Consider the following 19549-nt stretch of genomic DNA (forward strand, 5'->3'; position numbering starts at 1 on the left):
GGTGTATAAAGTGAAGCACAATGTGGATGGTTCGGCTCAAAGACATAAAGCAAAGCTAGTTGCTAAAGACTATTCTCAGTAGCTCGGCATTGATTTCGATGAAACATTTGCTCCTATATCTTGCTTGGATACTGTTTGAGCTTTGATTTCTTTGGCTACACATAAGACTAAAAATTATATCAACTAGATGTAAAGTTAGCCTTCTTGAATGGAGAATTAAAAGAGGAACTCTTTGTTGAGCAACCACAAGGCTTTGTATTTAATGGGAAGGAGGACAAAGTGTACAAATTGAAGAAGGCGCTATATGGGTTGAAGCAAGCACCACAAGCGTGGTGAAGCAAAATCGACAAGCATTTTCTATGCATAAGGCTTTGAGAAAAGCAAGAGTGAACTAACATTGCATGTCAAACACCAAGATAAAAGTGATATTCTCATTGTTGCTTTATATGTTGATGATTTGGTGTTTACTGGCAGCAACAAAAAGATGATTGAAGATTTTAAGTTTGATATGATGAAAAGATATGAAATGAGTAATTTGGGGCTGTTACATCATTTTCTTGGTATCGAAGTTTATCAAGTTGCAGATGGTTTGTTTATATGTCAAAAGAAATATGCTGAGAAAATTTTAGAAAAGTTTGGAATGGCTGATTGCAAACCAGCAGCTACTTCTCTTGTTGTTAATGAGAAATTGATGAAAAAAGATGGCAGTGAGAGGGTTGATGATACTCTTTATAGAAGTTTGATCTAAAACTTGCTTTATCTCATAGGAATAAGGCCAGATATCATGTTTGCTGCAAGTTTGTTGTCAAGATTCATGAGTAGTCCAAGTTACATTCACATGAGAGTTGCAAAGCGAGTGTTGAGATACATTCATAGGACTACAAGCTATGGAATTAAATATAGCAGTTGCACTGAAATAAAATTAATTGGATATAGTGACAGAGATTGGGCAGAAAGTATTGATGACATGAAAAATACTTCAGGCTATGCATTTTCACTTAGTTCTGGTGTGTTTTTTTGGTGTTCAAAAAAGCAACAAATGGTGGCACAATCTTCTGCTGAAGCAAAATATGTTGCAGCTGGTTTAGCTACACAATAAGCAATTTCGTTAAAGAGAATTCTTAAAGATATTGGAGAAAAGCAAAAAAAAGCTGTGGTGATCCATTGGGACAACAAATCAGCCATTGCAATCACAAAAAATCCAATTTATCACAACAGAACAGAGCATATAGCTATCAAACATCACTTCATTCGAGATGTTATCGAAGAAGGGCAAATAAAGCTAGAGTATTGCAAGTCAGAGGAGTAGCTAGTTGACATTTTCACCAAGGCATTATCAAGAGACAGATTTCAGAAACTCAGAGAGACTTTGGGAGTTCAAGATCAGCACATTACGGGGGAGTATGTTGGATAATGTGCTAATTTATTTTATTTAACGTACTTGGACTTGAGTTAATTAAGTCTTGTTAAACGTATGTGGTTAGCATTTGTGTGGCTGAGTCTTTATCCTGTAGATGTTTTAAAAATAGAGTGCTGAAACTTTGTAGAACGTTAGAGAATTCAGAAAGCCAATGAAAAAATAGAAGAAGTTGAATAGCTATCTGTTATAGCCCAAACCAAGCCCAATCCAGCCAGACCCAAGCCCATTCAAAAAAAAAAAAAAACAGAGGAATCAAAAATCGGAAAGAAGACTCCCGATAGGAGTCTTCTTCTCCGACGAAACCCAAGCGATTTGGGAGTCCTAGGACCTCTCGAAGTCCTAGGACCCTCTATAAGAAGACCCCCTCTCCCTTGAGACCGAACATCGGCCTCCTCCCTCTCTCTTTCTCTCCGTCGTTCTCGATCGAAGCCGCGGACACCGTTCGGTTTCTCACCGTGATTGCTCTCCGACGAGGTCACCGGAGGTCAAGGTAAGTTTTTCTCCTTTTCCTCTCTTCCTTCCCCTTCCTCCCGTGCCCTTGCTCGCGGCTGCCGGCGACGGGAGTCGCCGATTTTCGGTCGGAAAAAGGGACCTCTGTTTTGGTCTCTTTTTTTCATGAATTTTCCGGCGCCAGCGATCGCTTGTTCCTCTGTGACCGGGGGAATGGCCCCCCTCTGCCGCCGGCCTCCACCGCGGCGGTCGTGGCCTGAACAGCCCGGCACAAGGAGGGGACCGCCGATCCCCTGTTCGGCCTGGAAGAAGCCCAAGAAGAAAAAAAAGAAAAAAAGAAAAGAAAAGAGAAAGAAGGAGAAGAAGAAAAAGAGAAAAAGAAAAGAAAAGAAAAAGAAGAAAAAGAGAAAAAAGAAAAGAAAAGAAAAGAAAAAATAAATAAATAAAAATAAATATATATATATATTTATAAATAAATAAATAAATAAAATAAAAAAATAAAAAAATAAAAAAAATGATGAGAGAGAGAGTTTCTCTCTTCTCTCTCTTCTTTCAGTCTGAGCCCTGACTTTCTCTCTCTACTTTTTCTCTCTAAAATTTTCTCTCTTTAGATTATTTCTCTCTCTTAATAGATTTCTCTCTCTCTAAAGTTATCCTTCTAAGATTAGCGTAGTGGAAGGTTTTATTGATGATTTTGATCGAGTTTAGAGAAGAGTCTGATTTTAAGTGCAGTTTTGATTTGGGATCTGTTTATATTGAATTTTGAATTAAAATTAATATAAAAATATAATTTTGGATAATAGGCACGGAAGAATCTCCTAGAAGTTAGTCGATCTGTTCAATCAGTGCTCCGTAAAAGGTAAGTAATGAATCATCTTCTCGAGATATTTCATATTTATTCTAAAAATAAATAATTATTCTCTGAAATTATGCATGATTTATGAAATTATATTTTGAAAGAAAAGTACTTTTGAAATATTATGGTACGTCGATTTATGCACATGTTCAGTGAAAAATTATGATATATTATGGTACAAAGTGTTTTGATACAGATCGGATTTATGCTCTCAGCCTAACTATGTTTCAGTGGGCCCCGCCAATGGAGATTATACGTTGGTACTCAGTGGACCCTACCAGTGGGGGTTGTGCGTGGTTGTGGACCTGCAGTGGGGGTTGTGCGCTGGTTTTGTGGACCCTGCCAGTGGGGGTTGTGCGCTGGTATTCTGTGGACCCCGCCAATGAGGGTTAAACGTTGGTCATAGTCAAGGCTGTTGAGTTACGAGTGTTTTGAATCGAATCGGATTTATGATTATATTATATGTGAATATTTGAAAATATTTGATTTGTATTAAATCAGAATGAAATATACTCTTATGTTTATTTGCAGCATTATTCTTGAAAATTATATAATATCTAAATTATCTAGTTGAGATATTTGTTACTTACTGGGCTGTCTAGCTCATTACCTTTCTTTCTATTTTTCAGATTCAGATAATTAATTTTGAGCGTGGGATGAAATATTGAGACAGAGCTTTTAGAAGCGAGATTAGCATTGTCAACTTCATTGAATTTAGATCTATTATTTTTATTTTTTTTAGCAAAAATTTTATTGGATGTAAGATATTTGATTTAATTACTTGAATTACAGTTGAATAATAATTATTTAAATTTATTTCACTGTGATGCATTGATATCGTGATGAGATGCCTTGCATGCTTATGGAGAGAGTTCTTCATGAGTATGCGGCAGTTGCCGCGACCCTCGATTCACAATCTCGGGTCGGGGGCGTGATAATTAATATGGTATCAGAGCATAAGTGGATAAATTATGACACATAGAATTTGACATAGTATGAGTGTAGGTGGGTAAACATTAGGAATATTGGGATGAGCATCATAATAAACCCATCCTAACAAATAGATAAATGAATCTAATAAGGTTTTACTACTACAAGGTTACCATGCCTCCCCGTAGAATGACAAGAACTACTCAAGGAATTGCAAGAGAGACATCACAACCACGGGATGGTAGCACTCCCCATCTGACCAGTGGCACCCCTCAGGAGGAGGGAGTCGTGGATCCTAATGGGAGTGCTTCGAGAGCACGTCAGGAACCAGATATGGCTCAGTTAATGCAGACCCTAATCAGGATGGTACAACACAACAATAAATACAGCAGCAAATGCTTGAACAACAGCAGATACAACGAGATACACAACAACATCAGCATCCACCACCACAACATGGAGAGCAACCAGTACAACGGAACAACATTTCAGAATTTAAAAAGCTTGCCCCTCCAGCTTTCAAGGGGACTACTGAATCTTTGGAGGCTGACAACTGGATAATGGAGATGGAGAAGGCTTTCGCTGTCCAAGAGTGTCTTGATGAAGAAAAGATTCGATATGCGGCTTATTTACTACAAGGAGAAGCATACAACTGGTGTCAGCGACTACAGCGCAAGCATGAACAAGATGGCAAAATACTCACCTGGGAAAGATTTCGGATTGCATTCTATGATCAGTATTTTTCTCGGAGTATAAGGATCCAGAAAGAGCAAGAGTTTATTTATTTGAAGCAAAAAGGTATGAGTGTGACTGAATATGAAGCAAAATTTACAGAGTTAGCAAAATTTGCTCCGAGATTAGTGGATGGTGAGCAAGAATGTGTTCACAAGTTTGAGATGGGACTGAGAACTGAGATTCGAAAACAATGGTTCCATATGAATTGACAACTTATGCAGATGTGGTAAACAAAGCACTGATAATTGAAAGAGAAGTCAATGAAGAGCGCATGGAAAGGGAAAGAAGGCAAAGAAAGAGAGCACAATCAAATGATACACAATGGCAGAATAATAAAAACATCAAAAGATCAGCTAAAGGAGCAGTAGACAATAAGAATCAACAGATTGATGGTGAGCCATGCTCCAGATGTGGCAAAAATCATGCAGACAAGGATTGCTATTGGATTACAGGTGCTTGTTTCAAATGTGGTCAGATGGATCATAAAATTGCTAATTGCCTGCTAAATACTGAAAATCAAGTTGGCCAAAGAACTTATGAAGGACAACATAAGGGTGGTGGACAGATTCCTAAAAACCAGGGAAGAATGAATGCGCTTACTCTACAGAATGCACAAGCTTCCAATACAATGGTGACAGGTATGAAAAATTTCGAGGACGAAATTTCTTTTTAGGGGTGAAGAATGTTATAGCCCAAACCAAGCCCAATCCAGCCAGACCCAAGCCCATTCAAAAAAAAAAAAAACAGAGGAATCAAAAATCGGGAAGAAGACTCCTGATAGGAGTCTTCTTCTCCGACGAAACCCGAGCGATTTGGGAGTCCTAGGACCTCTCAAAGTCCTAGGACTCTCTATAAGAAGACCCCCTCTCCCTTGAGACCGAACATCGGCCTCCTCCCTCTCTCTTTCTCTCCGTCTTTCTCGATCAAAGCCGTGGACACCGTTCGGTTTCTCACCGTGATTGCTCTCCGACGAGGTCACCGGAGGTCAAGGTAAGTTTCTCTCTTTTTCCTCTCTTCCTTCCCCTTCCTCCCGTGCCATTGCGCGTGGCTGCCGGCGATGGGAGTCACCGATTTTCAGTCAGAAAAAGGGACCTCTGTTTTGGTCTCTTTTTCCCGTGAATTTTTCGGCACCGACGATCGCAATCGATCGCCGGTCATGTTCCTCCGTGACCAGGGGAATGGCCCCCCTCTGCCGCCGGCCTCCGCCGCGGCGGCCGTGGCCTGAACGGCCCGACACAAGGAGGGGACCGCCGGTCCCCTGTTCGGCTTGGAAGAAGCCCAAGAAGAAAAAAAAGAAAAAAAGAAAAGAAAAGAGAAAGAAGAAGAAAAAGAGAAAAAGAAAAGAAAAGAAAAAGAAGAAAAAGAGAAAAAAGAAAAGAAAAGAAAAGAAAAAAATAAATAAAAATAAATATATATATATAAATAAATAAAATAAAATAAAAAAATAAAAAAAAATGATGAGAGAGAGAGTTTCTCTCTCTTCTTTCAGTCTGAACCCTGACTTTCTCTCTCTGAAATTGGACTTTCTCTCTCTATTTTTCTCTCTAGAATTTTCTCTCTTTAGATTGTTTCTCTCTCTTGTTGGATTTCTCTCTCTCTAAAGTTATCCTTCTAAGATTAGCGTAGTGGAAGGCTTCATTTGATGATTTTGATCGAATTTAGGGAAGAGTCTGATTTTAAGTGAGGTTTTGATTTGAGATCTGTTTAGATTGAATTTTGAATTAAAATTAATGTAAAAATATAATTTTGGATAATAGGTACGGAAGAATCTCCTAGAAGTTAGTCGATCTGTTCAATCAGTGCTCCGTAAAAGGTAAGTAATGAATCATCTTCTCGAGATATTCCATATTTATTTTGAAAATAAATAATTATTCTCTGAAATTATGCATGATTTATGAAATTATGTTTTGAAAGAAAAGTGCTTTTGAAATATTATGGTACGTCGATTTATGCACATGTTCAGTGAAAAATTATGATATATTATGGTACAAAGTGTTTTGATACAGATCGGATTTATGCTCTCAGCCTAACTATGTTTCAGTGGACCCCGTCAATGGGGATTATATGTTGGTACTCAGTGGACCCTGCCAGTGGGGGTTGTGCGCTGGTGTTTGTGGACCCTGCCAGTGGAGATTGTGCGCTGGTGTTTGTGGACCCTGCCAGTGGGGGTTGTGCGCTGGTATTCTGTGGACCCCGCCAATAGGGGTTAAACGTTGGTCATAGTCAAGGCTGTTGAGTTACGAGTGTTTTGAATCGAATCGGATTTATGATTATATTATATGTGAATATTTGAAAATATTTGATTTGTATTAAATCAGCATGAAATATACTCTTATGTTTATTTACAGTATTATTCTTGAAAATTATATAATATCTAAATTATCTAGTTGAGATATTTGTTACTTACTGGGCTGTCTAGCTCATTATCTTTCTTTCTATTTTTCAGATTCAGATAATTAATTTCGAGCGTGGGACGAAATATTGGGACAGAGCTTTTAGAAGCGAGATTAGCATTGTCAACTTCATTGAACTTAGATCTATTGTTTTTATTTTTTTTTAGCAAAAATTTTATTGGATGTAAGACATTTGATTTAATTACTTGAATTACAGTTGAATAATAATTATTTGAATTTATTCCACTGTGATGCATTGATATCGTGATGAGATGCCTTGCATGCTTAGGAGAAAGTTCTTCATGAGTATGCGGTGGTTGCCGCGACCCTCGATTCACAATCTCGAGTCGGGGGCGTGACACTATCTCTCTTCTCTTTTTTCTCTTTGCTTCAAAAATACCCGAAAATAATCTGAAAAAATATAGAAATCACTCCAACAGTACATATTTTTTTGAAAAAAAAATATTCAATCTATATGTTGCTTTATACAATTCTGCAAAGGTTCTACCGTTGGGGGCATCTCTGTTCGGTGAAGATGTTGGAGGGATATGCTAACTTATGGCAAAGTTTAAAATCATTGGTTCATCACACAGGGCAACTATGAGTCTCCTTATTGGTCTTCTTTGCTAAAAAAATCTATCAGCTCTTATTACTAATCCTTCGCATCTGTGGTTTGTTAAGAGTGTTACTTTCTATGCTTTGGGATGACATCCTTATTTTCTATTTAGATTGTTAAAATATATTTTTTCAGCAGTGTGTAATCTTACTCACAGTCAGCTCTTTTATAAATATCCTTCTTTTCTTAATCAAGATGGGTGGTTGATCTATTCCAGCCTCCCCTACTTATCCAAAAAAAAAAATAGAGTGGCAAGCCTGTCAACTGCTGCATTGCCTTCTCCGAAAACATGCACAAGTTCAGAAGAATCAATAGAATAAATTAGCTGACATATATCATGGAGCAAAGGAATACGACCTCTCTGACATGAGCTATTGTTAATCCATGAAAGAGCTGTTTTTGAATCTCCTTCCAAGACAATACGAGAACAAGTCAATCTCTTCATAGCCACTCGCAATCCTTCGGAAGCATCTCAAGTTCGGCAGAAGAAATAGAATGGGCACTGAATGAACGACCACCAGCAGCCAACATTCAGCTATGATGATCCCTAAACGAGAAACTTGCTCCAGCTTGACCTTCTGAATAGGAACCACCAAAGTTGATCTTAACCATACCTTGGGAAGGAGGCGTCCACCTTAATTTTAATGCTTTTCAGAAGTATAAATAGTTATAACATAAAAGGCTTGTGTTTTATCACATGACCTACATGCTTGTACAGTAGATTATAATCGAGCCAAGTCTAATTGGGCTTGAATTTGATTAAGCTCGGTTTGAAATAATTTTCAAGCATGAAGTTTGATATCTATCTTGGCTGGTTTATTACTTGATCAAGCTAAATTCAAGCTTAGTTTAAATTAAACCATACATAATGTTGATTTGATAAACTTGATAACTCGAAGGTGAGTTAAAATTAACTAGAGCTTGAAACATGCTCAAATCAAGCTTCATTTAAGCTTAGTTAAAGCTTAATAGGAGCTTTGTTTTAACTTTCATGAAGATTCAAGCACATTTCCAGACACTTTGACTGTTCCCTTTCAACATTCATGAATCAAACCAAAGGCAAAAAGTTTTCTTTCTGGGAGCAAAGGTTCCTCTTGGTTTTATTAAAAGTTGCAAAGAAACCCAAGGCAAATTAAGGTAAAAGATTAGTCATCAGAATCCAATTATTGGATATATACGACGTTATGCACCTCTTTTGGGTCTTATATATTGAGGTTCACTACGTGATATATATCAGCCCTGGTTGTTTCCAGCTCGATTTGAAATTAATATCGAACCTATGAACCAGATTGATATTTGGTCTGGTTACGGTCAAAGTGAGCTAGATTCGAGCTTAATTGGAAACAAGCGCGTACTGTTTCAATCAATTGACAACTTATTATCTGGTCGATATGTATGGGTTTAATTTGTCCGAGTCTAAGCGTATTCGAAATTTGTAAGGGCCGGATAGGTAAACTTTGGCCCTTCGCCAGACTTGTCTTCATCCATATATCATGTTTCTTTTCGTTTGATAAATTCGCTTCTATTAATTCGTTCCAATAATATGCTCTCTTAGATAGAGAAATAAGAAGATTACATGCAAAAATGTAAAAAATGTACAACATACCAGCTCAGATAAATAAAGGGATGGCATATCGGTGTTCTTGATAGGCTTTTTTGTGCCGGTCGTCTGCAATACAACAAGATTGGATGCAGGTCTTCATCAAGTGTGAAGTTGCTGGCTGCACGGTTAGAATTTATGTTCGAAGAGTTACTTTTGATGTCTTTATAGAAACAGATGCAACGTTACTTTCTTTGTTTGTCTATCTGTCTGCCTATCCAAGGAGATGTATGGCCTTTATGGATTTGTTGGCTAACCAGGGCCAGGGCTGGCCAGCCCTGACTTTGGAAACAAGGTGGCGGGACACTCAATCTACAGGCTACAGCGGCACAAAACCTTCCATCAAAAGAAGGGAAAAGAAAAAAAAAACAGATCAATGGCACAAAACCATTTTATCCAAATTAAACAAAAAGTAAAATAAAGTAACGCATCTTTCTAATGAATCCACGAATGGTTGGAAGGCGACGCTCGATGTTTGCCGACATATCGGCCCCCTTCCCAACATGGATCCGGCGCAAGCATGAGCTTATGTACAGAAAGTTGTAAGGCTTAATCAGAGACAATCCATGCAGTGCACTGCAAACATTATTTCTAATTATTTTCTTGGTATATATAATACTCAATCTAAAAGGTGGCAAATGGTGAGGGAGGTACCACATGCACCGACATGGAGGAAAAATTATTGGTTGGACCCGCTTTACGGTGGATCGGAGATAAAAAGATATTAAATATATCGTAGAGCATGTTGTTAAGAAGGAAAAATATTAAATACATGACAACATATACTGTTAAGGAGGTAAAAAATATTAATTATCTTTGATCCACTGTAAACTAGATCCAATCAATAATTTTTCCTTGTGGAGGCAGCTGCTGAGATATCTGGTGGGAGTGGGAGGAGGGATGCAATTAACACAAGGCAATGTGGAGGATAAAATGGCCGTATAGAGTGCTTTTTCCTAAATATGATTCATTACCTACGTATTTGCAGCATCCAACACCACATTTCTCAGATGGAGCGGCTTTACCACTTATAGATGTGTAGAAAAATTAAAATATTAGGCTTAATTGAGAGGGTGTAAAGAAGTTGGCAAAATTGAGAAAGAAAGATTTCTTGGCCGTTCTTACAAAGAGTTTTTTTTTTTTTTTTTTTGCTTTGAGAAAAAGAGATCTATTAATTTTGGACTTGCAGGAATCTTTTTGAAACTTCGAGGGTCGAATGCACCGGTCATATGGCGTTACACTAAAGCAAAGAAGAAGATGATAATAAAATAACAAAAAGAAATAGAAAATTTCCATCTTTACCAGAGTGATTTGAGGCTGGTCGGTGTCCTCATTTTCCTCCCCCCGGGCGACTACCGTCCTGCCATAGCTTAGACCAGATCCTATCCCTGCGCGCCATTAGAAAAAGACAATAAAGAAAAAACAGAAAGAAAAAGGATATATGGTAGAAAGGGAAAAAAATGTTCGATTTTCTCTGTCTCCCTGGATACCGCGACACAATGATGTCTCTTCACGTGATCCATGCTTCTTCTCATGGGCAACCACATAACAGAAGAAGAGATGGAGAAAGAAGAAGACGGCCGAAGAAAATTAGAAGGAAGAATATAGGGAGGTGGGGAGGAAGCTTGTTTCAGGTAGTGGCCATATGAGTACTGTATTGCTGTTTTTTTTCCTTCCTTTCTTTTCAAAAGGTAAACCATGTGGGAAGGACCACTGCTACTCTGGAGAAGGTTGGTGGCCTTTTCTAACCTTCAAGGGGCAGATTGATGTGATGGCTTTATAGCTGCGCTCAGGAAGAGTGTACATGTCTGGTGGAATCATAGTTTCTTGTTGCCCTCCTTTCAAGAAAATGCAATGATTTTTTGTTGATTTAATTTTTGAGGAGATTTTAGATATAAATAGTTTGGTAGATGGTGGTGCTGGCCTGTAGCTTTTGATTTGTTGTGTGTGGTTGAGACTGAGGTTCCCAGAGCTTTGCTGTGCATGCCTGTTGCCTTCAGAGGTACCCAAGGGCTTCCAATTGGTGCCTGCTGAGCCTTTAACTTTTCTCAGCTTCTGCTCACTCTTTTCCTTTTTGGTGAGTATTGTGCCATCTCTATCATGAAAACAGCTATCAGTGGGCTCTTCAAAGAGAGAACTTATTTTGTGTCTCAGCTCTTGCCATGTTTCTGTCCCTCCCAAGCAGGAAATTTTGATTTGCTCCTAAGAATTAAATGAAGCATTATACTTCATTATGCTGTATTAATGAGCGCTGCAATATCCTTTTTTTATTCTTTAAAGTGCCATCATTGCGAGACCCTTTCTAGATTTCTCTCAAGTATCAACAGTACTCTCTTGCGTAAGTCTCTTTATTGATGTTTATTCTGTAGCTTTTCTTTTTTTCCCATTCACACCACTGCATCGAATCATAAACCAGTAGATCTGTGCCTTCTCTTCAGAGGGCAAATTAACCAAGTTCTTGCTGGTATGCGTTCTGAACTGTCGTGCTCTCACCTAAACTAGTCTCTCCTTTTATTTTTGATCTGCTAAGACTGAAAATGAAGTGATTCTTCTTCTTTTTCATCACCACCATTTTCATAATTTTCAATTACAAATGTAGCTTTGAGATCCATTTCTCTAAAGTGAACTTATTAATCAAGATCTTGCTGCAATGTTCCTTTCCCCAAGGTGCCTTTGGGCCATCTTAGTCGTAAATCTTTGGCTTTTAAAAAAAAAAAGGGTTGATTTTTAGGTGTAAATCTTAGCTCTGCTGTTTGAAAGCTCAAGCATGTACATCCATTTCTTTGCTTTGTAGGTTTAATGGCCAAAGATAATTATGGATCTCCAAAGATCCATCCAGATTCAAGAAGGCAGCGTTTTACTTATATATTTGCTGCAAGCGGTCTCTGTGTTCTTTTCTACATCCTTGGGGCTTGGCAGAATTCCGCGGTACCCAAACCCAGTGGCAATGTCTCCAACAAAATCGAGTGCAACCCTGCCAATCCATCGTCCAATCCCCGTTCCACCGCCGTGCCATCATTCTCATCATCAGATGCCACTCTCGACTTCGAAGCCCGCCACCGGCTGGACCTCAATGCAACATGGGTAACGGTCGAGAAATTTCCACCTTGTCCTTTGAACTTTAGCGAGTACACTCCTTGCCAGGATCGAACGAGGGGGAGGAGGTTCGCAAGAGAAATGCTGATATACCGAGAGCGCCATTGTCCTGGAAATGACGAGCTCATCAGATGCTTAATCCCTGCACCACCAAACTATAAAACGCCTTTTAAGTGGCCTCAGAGTAGAGACTATGCTTGGTTTGATAACATTCCTCACAAGGAGCTCAGTATTGAGAAGGCTGTTCAAAATTGGGTCATAGTGGAGGGTGACCGGTTCAGATTCCCTGGTGGTGGAACAATGTTCCCACGAGGTGCTGGTGCTTATATTGATGATATAAGTGCACTTATCCCTTTAACTGATGGTAGCATCAGAACTGCAATTGATACAGGTTGTGGAGTAAGTTTGCAATCCTGTTCTCTCTGGTCTTTTTTAGATTTCATTGTATGATGTGGATTTCTGAGGTGTGTTGTTTGCTTTGGATATTGGAGGTTGCTAGTTTAGGGGCTTATCTTCTCAAGAGGGATGTCATCACAATGTCATTTGCGCCGAGGGATACACATGAGGCCCAGGTGCAGTTTGCTCTGGAGCGAGGAGTTCCAGCCATGATTGGAGTAATAGGATCGCAGCGGATGCCGTATCCAGCACGAGCTTTCGATATGGCTCACTGTTCGCGCTGCCTTATCCCATGGTTTAAGAATGGTAAGCAATCCTTATGCCAAGTTATTGCAATAAGCTTGAATACATATTTTAATTCTTAGGAATCAAATAGTGCTTAATCGAAAAATTATGAAAAGCCTGATAGGTCTTTCTGGTGCTATCTGAAGCTACTCACAGCTCACCCCTAAATTTAGAAAATGTTAATGTTCACCTTTTCTGTTCCATACTTTATGAGTTGGTTTTGTCTGTCTTTATGCAAGTAAACTGAGCAAAAGACACTCAATTTGGAAAACAAAACAAAAAAAAAAAATCACTTTGGTGGTGTTGCTTATCCAACATAATTAGATGGAGAATTTGTAGATACAATATGTTAGAAGTCCATAGCCCTAATCATCAAACATTGTCCAATAAATTTGAAGTTAGCTATATGAATCCTCACTTGCCATGAATTCCTATTGCTGTGCTGCTGTTCTTATTGTTGTTGTTCTTGTTCTTCTTCTAATTATTGTCATGTAAACATCTGTTGCTATTTTTGGTACGTTAGAAGTACCCTGCTTTTTTATTTTGATATTTTGGAGTTGGTCTGAACATTGTTGAATGTATTCTCCAATCTTTCCCGTCAGATGGTGTCTACCTAGCTGAGGTTGACCGAGTTCTAAGACCAGGAGGCTATTGGATTCTGTCGGGTCCTCCAATCCATTGGAAGAAGCACTACAGAGGCTGGGAGAGAACCCAGAGGATCTGAAGCAAGAGCAAGATTCAATTGAGGATGTGGCAAAGCGCCTATGCTGGAAGAAAAAGATCGAGAAGGATGATCTTGCAATTTGGCAGAAGCCCATCAACCATGTAGAATGCATTCAGAGCCGAAAGATCTATAAAACACCACACATATGCAAGAACGACAATGCTGATTCTGCCTGGTATGAAATTTTTTCCAGTAGATGACATGATTTAAATATCTTACAACATTGATTGATGAAACAATTAGTCATTGTAAAAATTGATTGTCATGTTTAATTTTTCTTGAGTAACTTTGAAATGCATCTCCATGGACTCATTGTATACATAGGTACAAGAAATTGGAGGCTTGTATAACACCATTACCAGAAGTGAAAAATGAGGAAGAAGTTGCTGGTGGAGATCTGAAGAAATGGCCTGATCGGGCATTTGCTGTCCCACCAAGAATAAGCAGGGGTTCTATTCCAGGGGTAACTTCCAAGATTTTTGAAGATGACAACCAGATGTGGAAAGAGAGAGTGATGCATTATAAACAAATTGTTCCTCCTTTCCTCAAGGCCGATACCGGAATGTGATGGATATGAATGCCAACTTGGGAGGGTTTGCTGCGGCGATGATGAAGTACCCAGTGTGGGTGATGAATGTTGTCCCTGCCAACTCCGACCGGGACACACTTGGTGTGATATATGAGCGGGGTTTCATTGGCACGTATCAGGACTGGTGCGAGGCTTTCTCAACATATCCAAGAACTTATGATCTCCTCCATGCTGATGGTGTGTTCAGTACATATCAGGACAGGTAAAACAAAGGGTTCTCTATTTTTCAGGAATTCCCTGAATCTCTCCCAATATCCACAGCTGAATGTTGTTCAGATAAAATTTGCCTTAATCTACCTCTCATACCATTTTATTCTTTTCTGCACTGAATGTGCATGTCTCTTATAACATAATTGCTTCATCACATTATCTTTGCCAATGACCACTGAAGGTTAGGTTGGATACCTCTTGCCACTATGGCTAGAGGTCGAGAGGATTTGATTCTGGTTAGAGTCACCCTCAAGAGGTGAGGTGGGACTAAGTGTAGTAAGATGGGGATTAGCTCTTCCTAATCTGACGAAGGGGAAAAAAGAATTTGTAAATGTATGACCTTTCTTTTCTGTAGGTAATTGAAATGCACTAAACTCTCAACTAAGGTGATCTACCTTACCGGGCCATTTTGTTTGGGCTTGTAAACTGAACCATCTGCATTTTTACAAGATTCAGAATGGAGCTTGAAAACCTGACTGATAATATTTCCATAAGAAGTTGAACGAGATATGTAATTTCATAATCCTCTGACCTAGAAAAACAGAATATCAGAACCAAACATAATCATCATGCTGATTTATTCTCTCTCAAAAAAAAAAAAAAAAACTCTCCTGTTATGGTTACTCAATGAACTTTAATCTATCACCACTTTGTCAATAAGATGTTTGTATGAGGTTGCATATCAAATAAACTTTATTATTTCAGCATGCCTTATTAAATTTGCAGCTGAAAATGTCCTTATTTCAGGACCCAAGAAAACTAAAATGCAAGGTTATATTTATATAATTGCATTAAGAAACTAAAATGTTATCTTAGTTGGCAGAAAATCAGATCTCTTCCTCCCTGGTTACCTGTATCTGTACTGGTTGCACATCTAAGTTGTATCCATCCTGGTTTTCCCTGCTTCTATGACCTGCCAATCCCTCTTTGGTAGCTTTTCTCCATATCGTAAGCCTTGAGCTATGCAATAAAGGCCGAGTGGTTATTATGTCCCTTTAACTTCAAAAAAAAAAAAAAGAAGAGAGAGAGTATAATCATAGTTAAGTAGATTTATATTTACATCGAACATTCTTGAGCATGAAAATACTGCAGTTTTGATCAAACTGAGGTTATATTTGGTTTCATATTTAATGCTGATCCTAATTCTCTACTAGCCATGATTTGTGCAAATATTCAACCTCACTGAATGGAATGACTTGCAGGTGTGACATAACATACATTCTATTGGAGATGGATAGGATATTGAGGCCAGAAGGGACAGTGATAATTCGGGACATGGTGGAGGTCCTCACAAAGGTAAAGGCCATAACAGATGGGATGAGATGGAAGAGTCAGATCATGGACCATGAGAGTGGACCCTTCAACCCTGAAAAGATCCTTGTGGCTGTTAGGACATACTGGACTGGCTGAACCCTCCAAACAGGACTAACTGCACTGCACTTTTTGTATTGTAATATCTCATACTTGCTGTCCAGCATCATACAGGCTCGCTGCTTCATGGTTTTTGAGCCAACAAAATTTGTAGTTAGAAATTAGAATGTATTCAGTTTCCTTTTTCTCCTCTCCCCCTCCCCATTCATTTTTTCTGTCTTCTAGTTGAAGTATCTGATCCTTTGTTACCCTGTACCATGAAAAGGAGTTGTTAGGCTTGCTGGCTGTCGGTTGGTTGGTGATATATTTTGTTATTTATATATATATATATATATATATAAGGCCGGAGAGTTGCTTTCAAATTGCAACATTTAGAAAGGAAGGTGCCGGAAGGAAATGTAATGGTGTTATGATTGGTCTCAAATCAATTAGCATCGTTGAATTGATAGTTTTATTTTTCTGCATCTACATTATAGCTTTAACCTGAAATTATAGAACCATCAGAGTAGAATGGATCCGACCTGTACCCCAACCATCCTTTTTTTTTTTGGTTTATTTTGCAGCAATGATCCTTTCATTTTTATTTGTTTTTTTAATCAAGTTTGCAAAAATCTTGAATTAAAGTATTTTGTTTTAGATATTTTAGCAATTGATGAAATCAGAGGTATCCATCTAACTTTGATTTTTAATAATTTTTGGTTAGGTTTTGCCTGACACTTTCCTGAAAACAAATATATCCGTCATCCTTGGGGGCATGTCCTAGCGGCTGCATCCCTCTCCTTGGCACCAGAGGTTCTGGATTTAACTCTCCAGGGGTGTGTCCATAAAAAATAATCTATATAATTGTCGTAGAGATGGGACTTTTTTCCGTATCTCTTTTCTCTAAGAAACAAAATCTATTCGTCGAATGCTCTTTTCTTTGATATCAATCATATGCATGATACATACGGAAAATTAGTCTTTAGAACAAAGATGTATACTTTCTTGTTCTTCTACTGGCAATATTCTGCAACTAGGCTCATTAATGCTAATATCCTATCATACATAACAATGCTCCATTTCAAGATATTACATTTAATTTCTTAAACACACAACAATTGAAAAAGCAGACTATATCAAACCAAAAAAAAAGAAAAAAAGAAAGTGATAAAACATATTATCCAATATAGAGTAAATTATAATGATCTTTCTTGAAGTTTGAAGTAATTACGTATTTCTACTCAATATTTTGGAAATATATATTCTACTACGTAATTTTTGCTATATACATGACATGTAAGCCTTTACGAATATCTTTACGTTAAATGAACTAATGATCTTATTAACATCATTACCATCTAATCTATTTAAGTCTTAAAATATCTTATATTTTTTATTTTAATAATTATTTATTTTTAAATTTTAAATTTTTATATTTGATTAGGGGGTTGTGTATATATTTCTCAAATATTGAGTGTAATCATATAATTATCCCAAACCTCGAAGAGGTTCGGATAATTTACTCTATCCAATATCACCCTACGCTTCTATATTTTTCTTATCGCACTTTGCACTTCATTTTTGACCTGTAAATTTTGATCCAGTTCACTTGTCACTCAATTCCAAAAATTGCAACTATACTGATAATCCAAGGCAACATGTGACTCAAACAACAAGCATATAATACCACAAAAATAACTATTTTCATTATTATTGTTGTCTATTATTAGGATAGTTCATGAAAACCATACAAATAACCCTATCAATTAAAAAAAAAAAAAAAACATACAAATAATCGGCCAACGAGATAGTCAGGGGTTGTTAGAAGGAAATGGTGTACAGTAAACCCTGCTTGTGGTGCTAAAGGTTGCTAAGTTGGCGGAATCACCATCAATGAGACCGATGCTAGCACTGATTGCCCACACTCATAGAAGTCAGTCATAGAAGTCTTCTCGCTCCAAAATGATAGCAATTCGGTAGTGGCAACAGCATGATGCAACTATCTTAATCGCATCTAAACCTACCTTTATTTGAGTGGTTCTCATGATAAAATAGGGAAATAAAAATATTTTTTGATACAGCATAGCATAAAGAGAAGCATTCTTACTTTTCTTTTTTTTTTTTTTGGGTGGACGGGAAGCTTCACTATTTTAAAATGAAAATGCCAGAGTCAACCACATGGCAAAGCTAATGGATGCCACTGTACCAATTAAATTGTCCACTAATGTTGGAGGGCCAGAGCTCAATTAGTGCCTGTTTACATCCAATCACACTGACCACTAGACGCTACTACGTTCCCCTAAAATCACGGCAGATATGTGCAATAAATAGCTTTTCAAGAGGGAAGAAGGAACTCCGTAGTCATAAGGTTACACAAAGCGTGGAATAGGATAATCAATGTCTTTATCATATAATATCCAAGAGCCAAATTTTAGGACTTATTTAACTATTGGTGTAACACCCCGGCCCAAATCAGCCCAAAAAGCCCAAAGCATTAAAAAAAAAAAAAAAAAAAAAAAAAAAAAAAAAAAAAAAGGAAAACAGAGGAATCATGAGGAAGAAGACTCTCAAAAGAGTCTTCTTCCCACCGTGAAAAGGAGAGAGGAATCCGAGTAAAAAACGGATTCCTCCTCTATAAAACCCCATTTCCCCTCCCTTTAGGTCTTTATCACGGGATTTTGAGAGATTTTTAAGAAATTGAGGGATTTTTTTCAAGAGGATCCGCGGGTTCTTAGATGGAAAAGAAAAAAAATTGCCGGAGTTCTTCTCGGCTGCCGGAGCTCGAGGTGAGCCCCTCCCCTTCTTCCTCTCCCTCTTCCCTTTCTCCTCTGGCCCAAAGCCTTGCCGCCGGCCACCGTCTTCGCCGGAAAATCCATGAACAAAAAAATTTCCTATTTTCCGATCTCTTTTTGATTCTCGCCGGCCAACCTTGCCACCGGCCGTCCATTGCCCACCGCCGCCTCCACCTGTTGCCGGATCTCCAGCCAAGCTGCCGGAGCTCGAGCCACCGAGGGGGGGACCTCATTGTCCTCCTCTGTTTCAGCCAAGGGAGGCCGCGGGAAAAGAAAAGAAGAAGAAAGAAGAAGAAGAAAAGAAAAGAAAAAAGAAAAAAAGAAAAAGAAAAAGAAAGGAAAAAGGAAAAAGAAAAGGAAAAAAAGAGAAAGAGAAAAATAAAAATAAAATAAAAAGAAGAAGAAGAGAGAAAAATTTTTCCTCTCTCCTCTCTCTACTTTCTCTCTCTAGTTTTCTTTCTATTTTCTCTCTCTAGATCTTTCTCTCTTTTTTGTGAATTTTATCTCTCTAGAATCTTTCTACTCTCTCTGATTGCATCACAAACCCTAGGATATATTTGAATTAAAAATATGATGAATTGAGATTGCTCCGAAATTCGTGCGATAGATCTGATCCCAGCCGATCCTATTTGAAATTGTAACACTTGATTCATATTGAGTCACCCTGATAGGACCTCTGATGATCTCGATCATTAGTGCCTCATCTGAAGGATACGAAAGTTTCTCTCTCCACTTTCTCTCTCTACTTTCTCTCTCTAAAATTTTCTCTCTCTTCATGGATTTTTCTCTCTAGAAGTCTTATGGATCATGGAGGATCCAGATACTTAGGTAAATCCTAATTTTGGTTAATCCTAAGAGAGATCCTAGATTTATGTTATCATGTCGATTATTGATAATTTTCTCCATATGTGATTTTTATATTGATCAGGGTTACGAAAAGATGATCATCTGCAAATGATATCGAGTGGAATATTTTGTTAAAGAAATTCATAAATCAAAGAAGAACATTGATTTCTGTGCTTGGATCAGTCACCAATAAAGGTAAGAATCCCTGTACATGATCACTATTATATATATGCTATTTTACTGTTGGTCTTGCATCGTTGG

General features: G+C 38.1%; 1 protein-coding gene and 1 long non-coding RNA gene across 5 annotated transcripts; one reads left to right on the forward strand and one right to left on the reverse strand.

Annotated features, from left to right (window-relative positions):
- Window positions 1-7591: 7591 nt before the first annotated feature.
- Window positions 7592-11075, reverse strand: LOC105043525 (uncharacterized). 4 transcript variants are annotated; one of them, XR_012140713.1, is made up of 3 exons: window positions 10491-11075; window positions 10303-10388; window positions 7592-9336 (listed from the first exon to the last, which is right to left on the reverse strand). It is a non-coding gene; the product is annotated as an uncharacterized lncRNA (long non-coding RNA). The 4 variants fall into 4 exon arrangements; XR_831710.4 differs by having other exon boundaries at window positions 7592-9525; XR_831711.4 differs by having other exon boundaries at window positions 7592-9576.
- A 20-nt stretch (window positions 11076-11095) lies between these two features.
- Window positions 11096-16044, forward strand: LOC105043526 (probable methyltransferase PMT17). Its single transcript, XM_010921106.4, is given in 8 exon segments — window positions 11096-11338; window positions 11795-12495; window positions 12588-12798; window positions 13380-13487; window positions 13490-13676; window positions 13826-14037; window positions 14040-14292; window positions 15503-16044. Coding segments are annotated over 8 exon segments (1974 nt in total). The 5' UTR covers window positions 11096-11244; the 3' UTR covers window positions 15711-16044.
- The last annotated feature ends 3505 nt before the right edge of the window (window positions 16045-19549 follow it).

The sequence above is a fragment of the Elaeis guineensis genome, chromosome 4 (genome assembly GCF_000442705.2).
Source record: "Elaeis guineensis isolate ETL-2024a chromosome 4, EG11, whole genome shotgun sequence".
In the NCBI taxonomy this organism is placed as follows: domain Eukaryota; kingdom Viridiplantae; phylum Streptophyta; class Magnoliopsida; order Arecales; family Arecaceae; genus Elaeis; species Elaeis guineensis.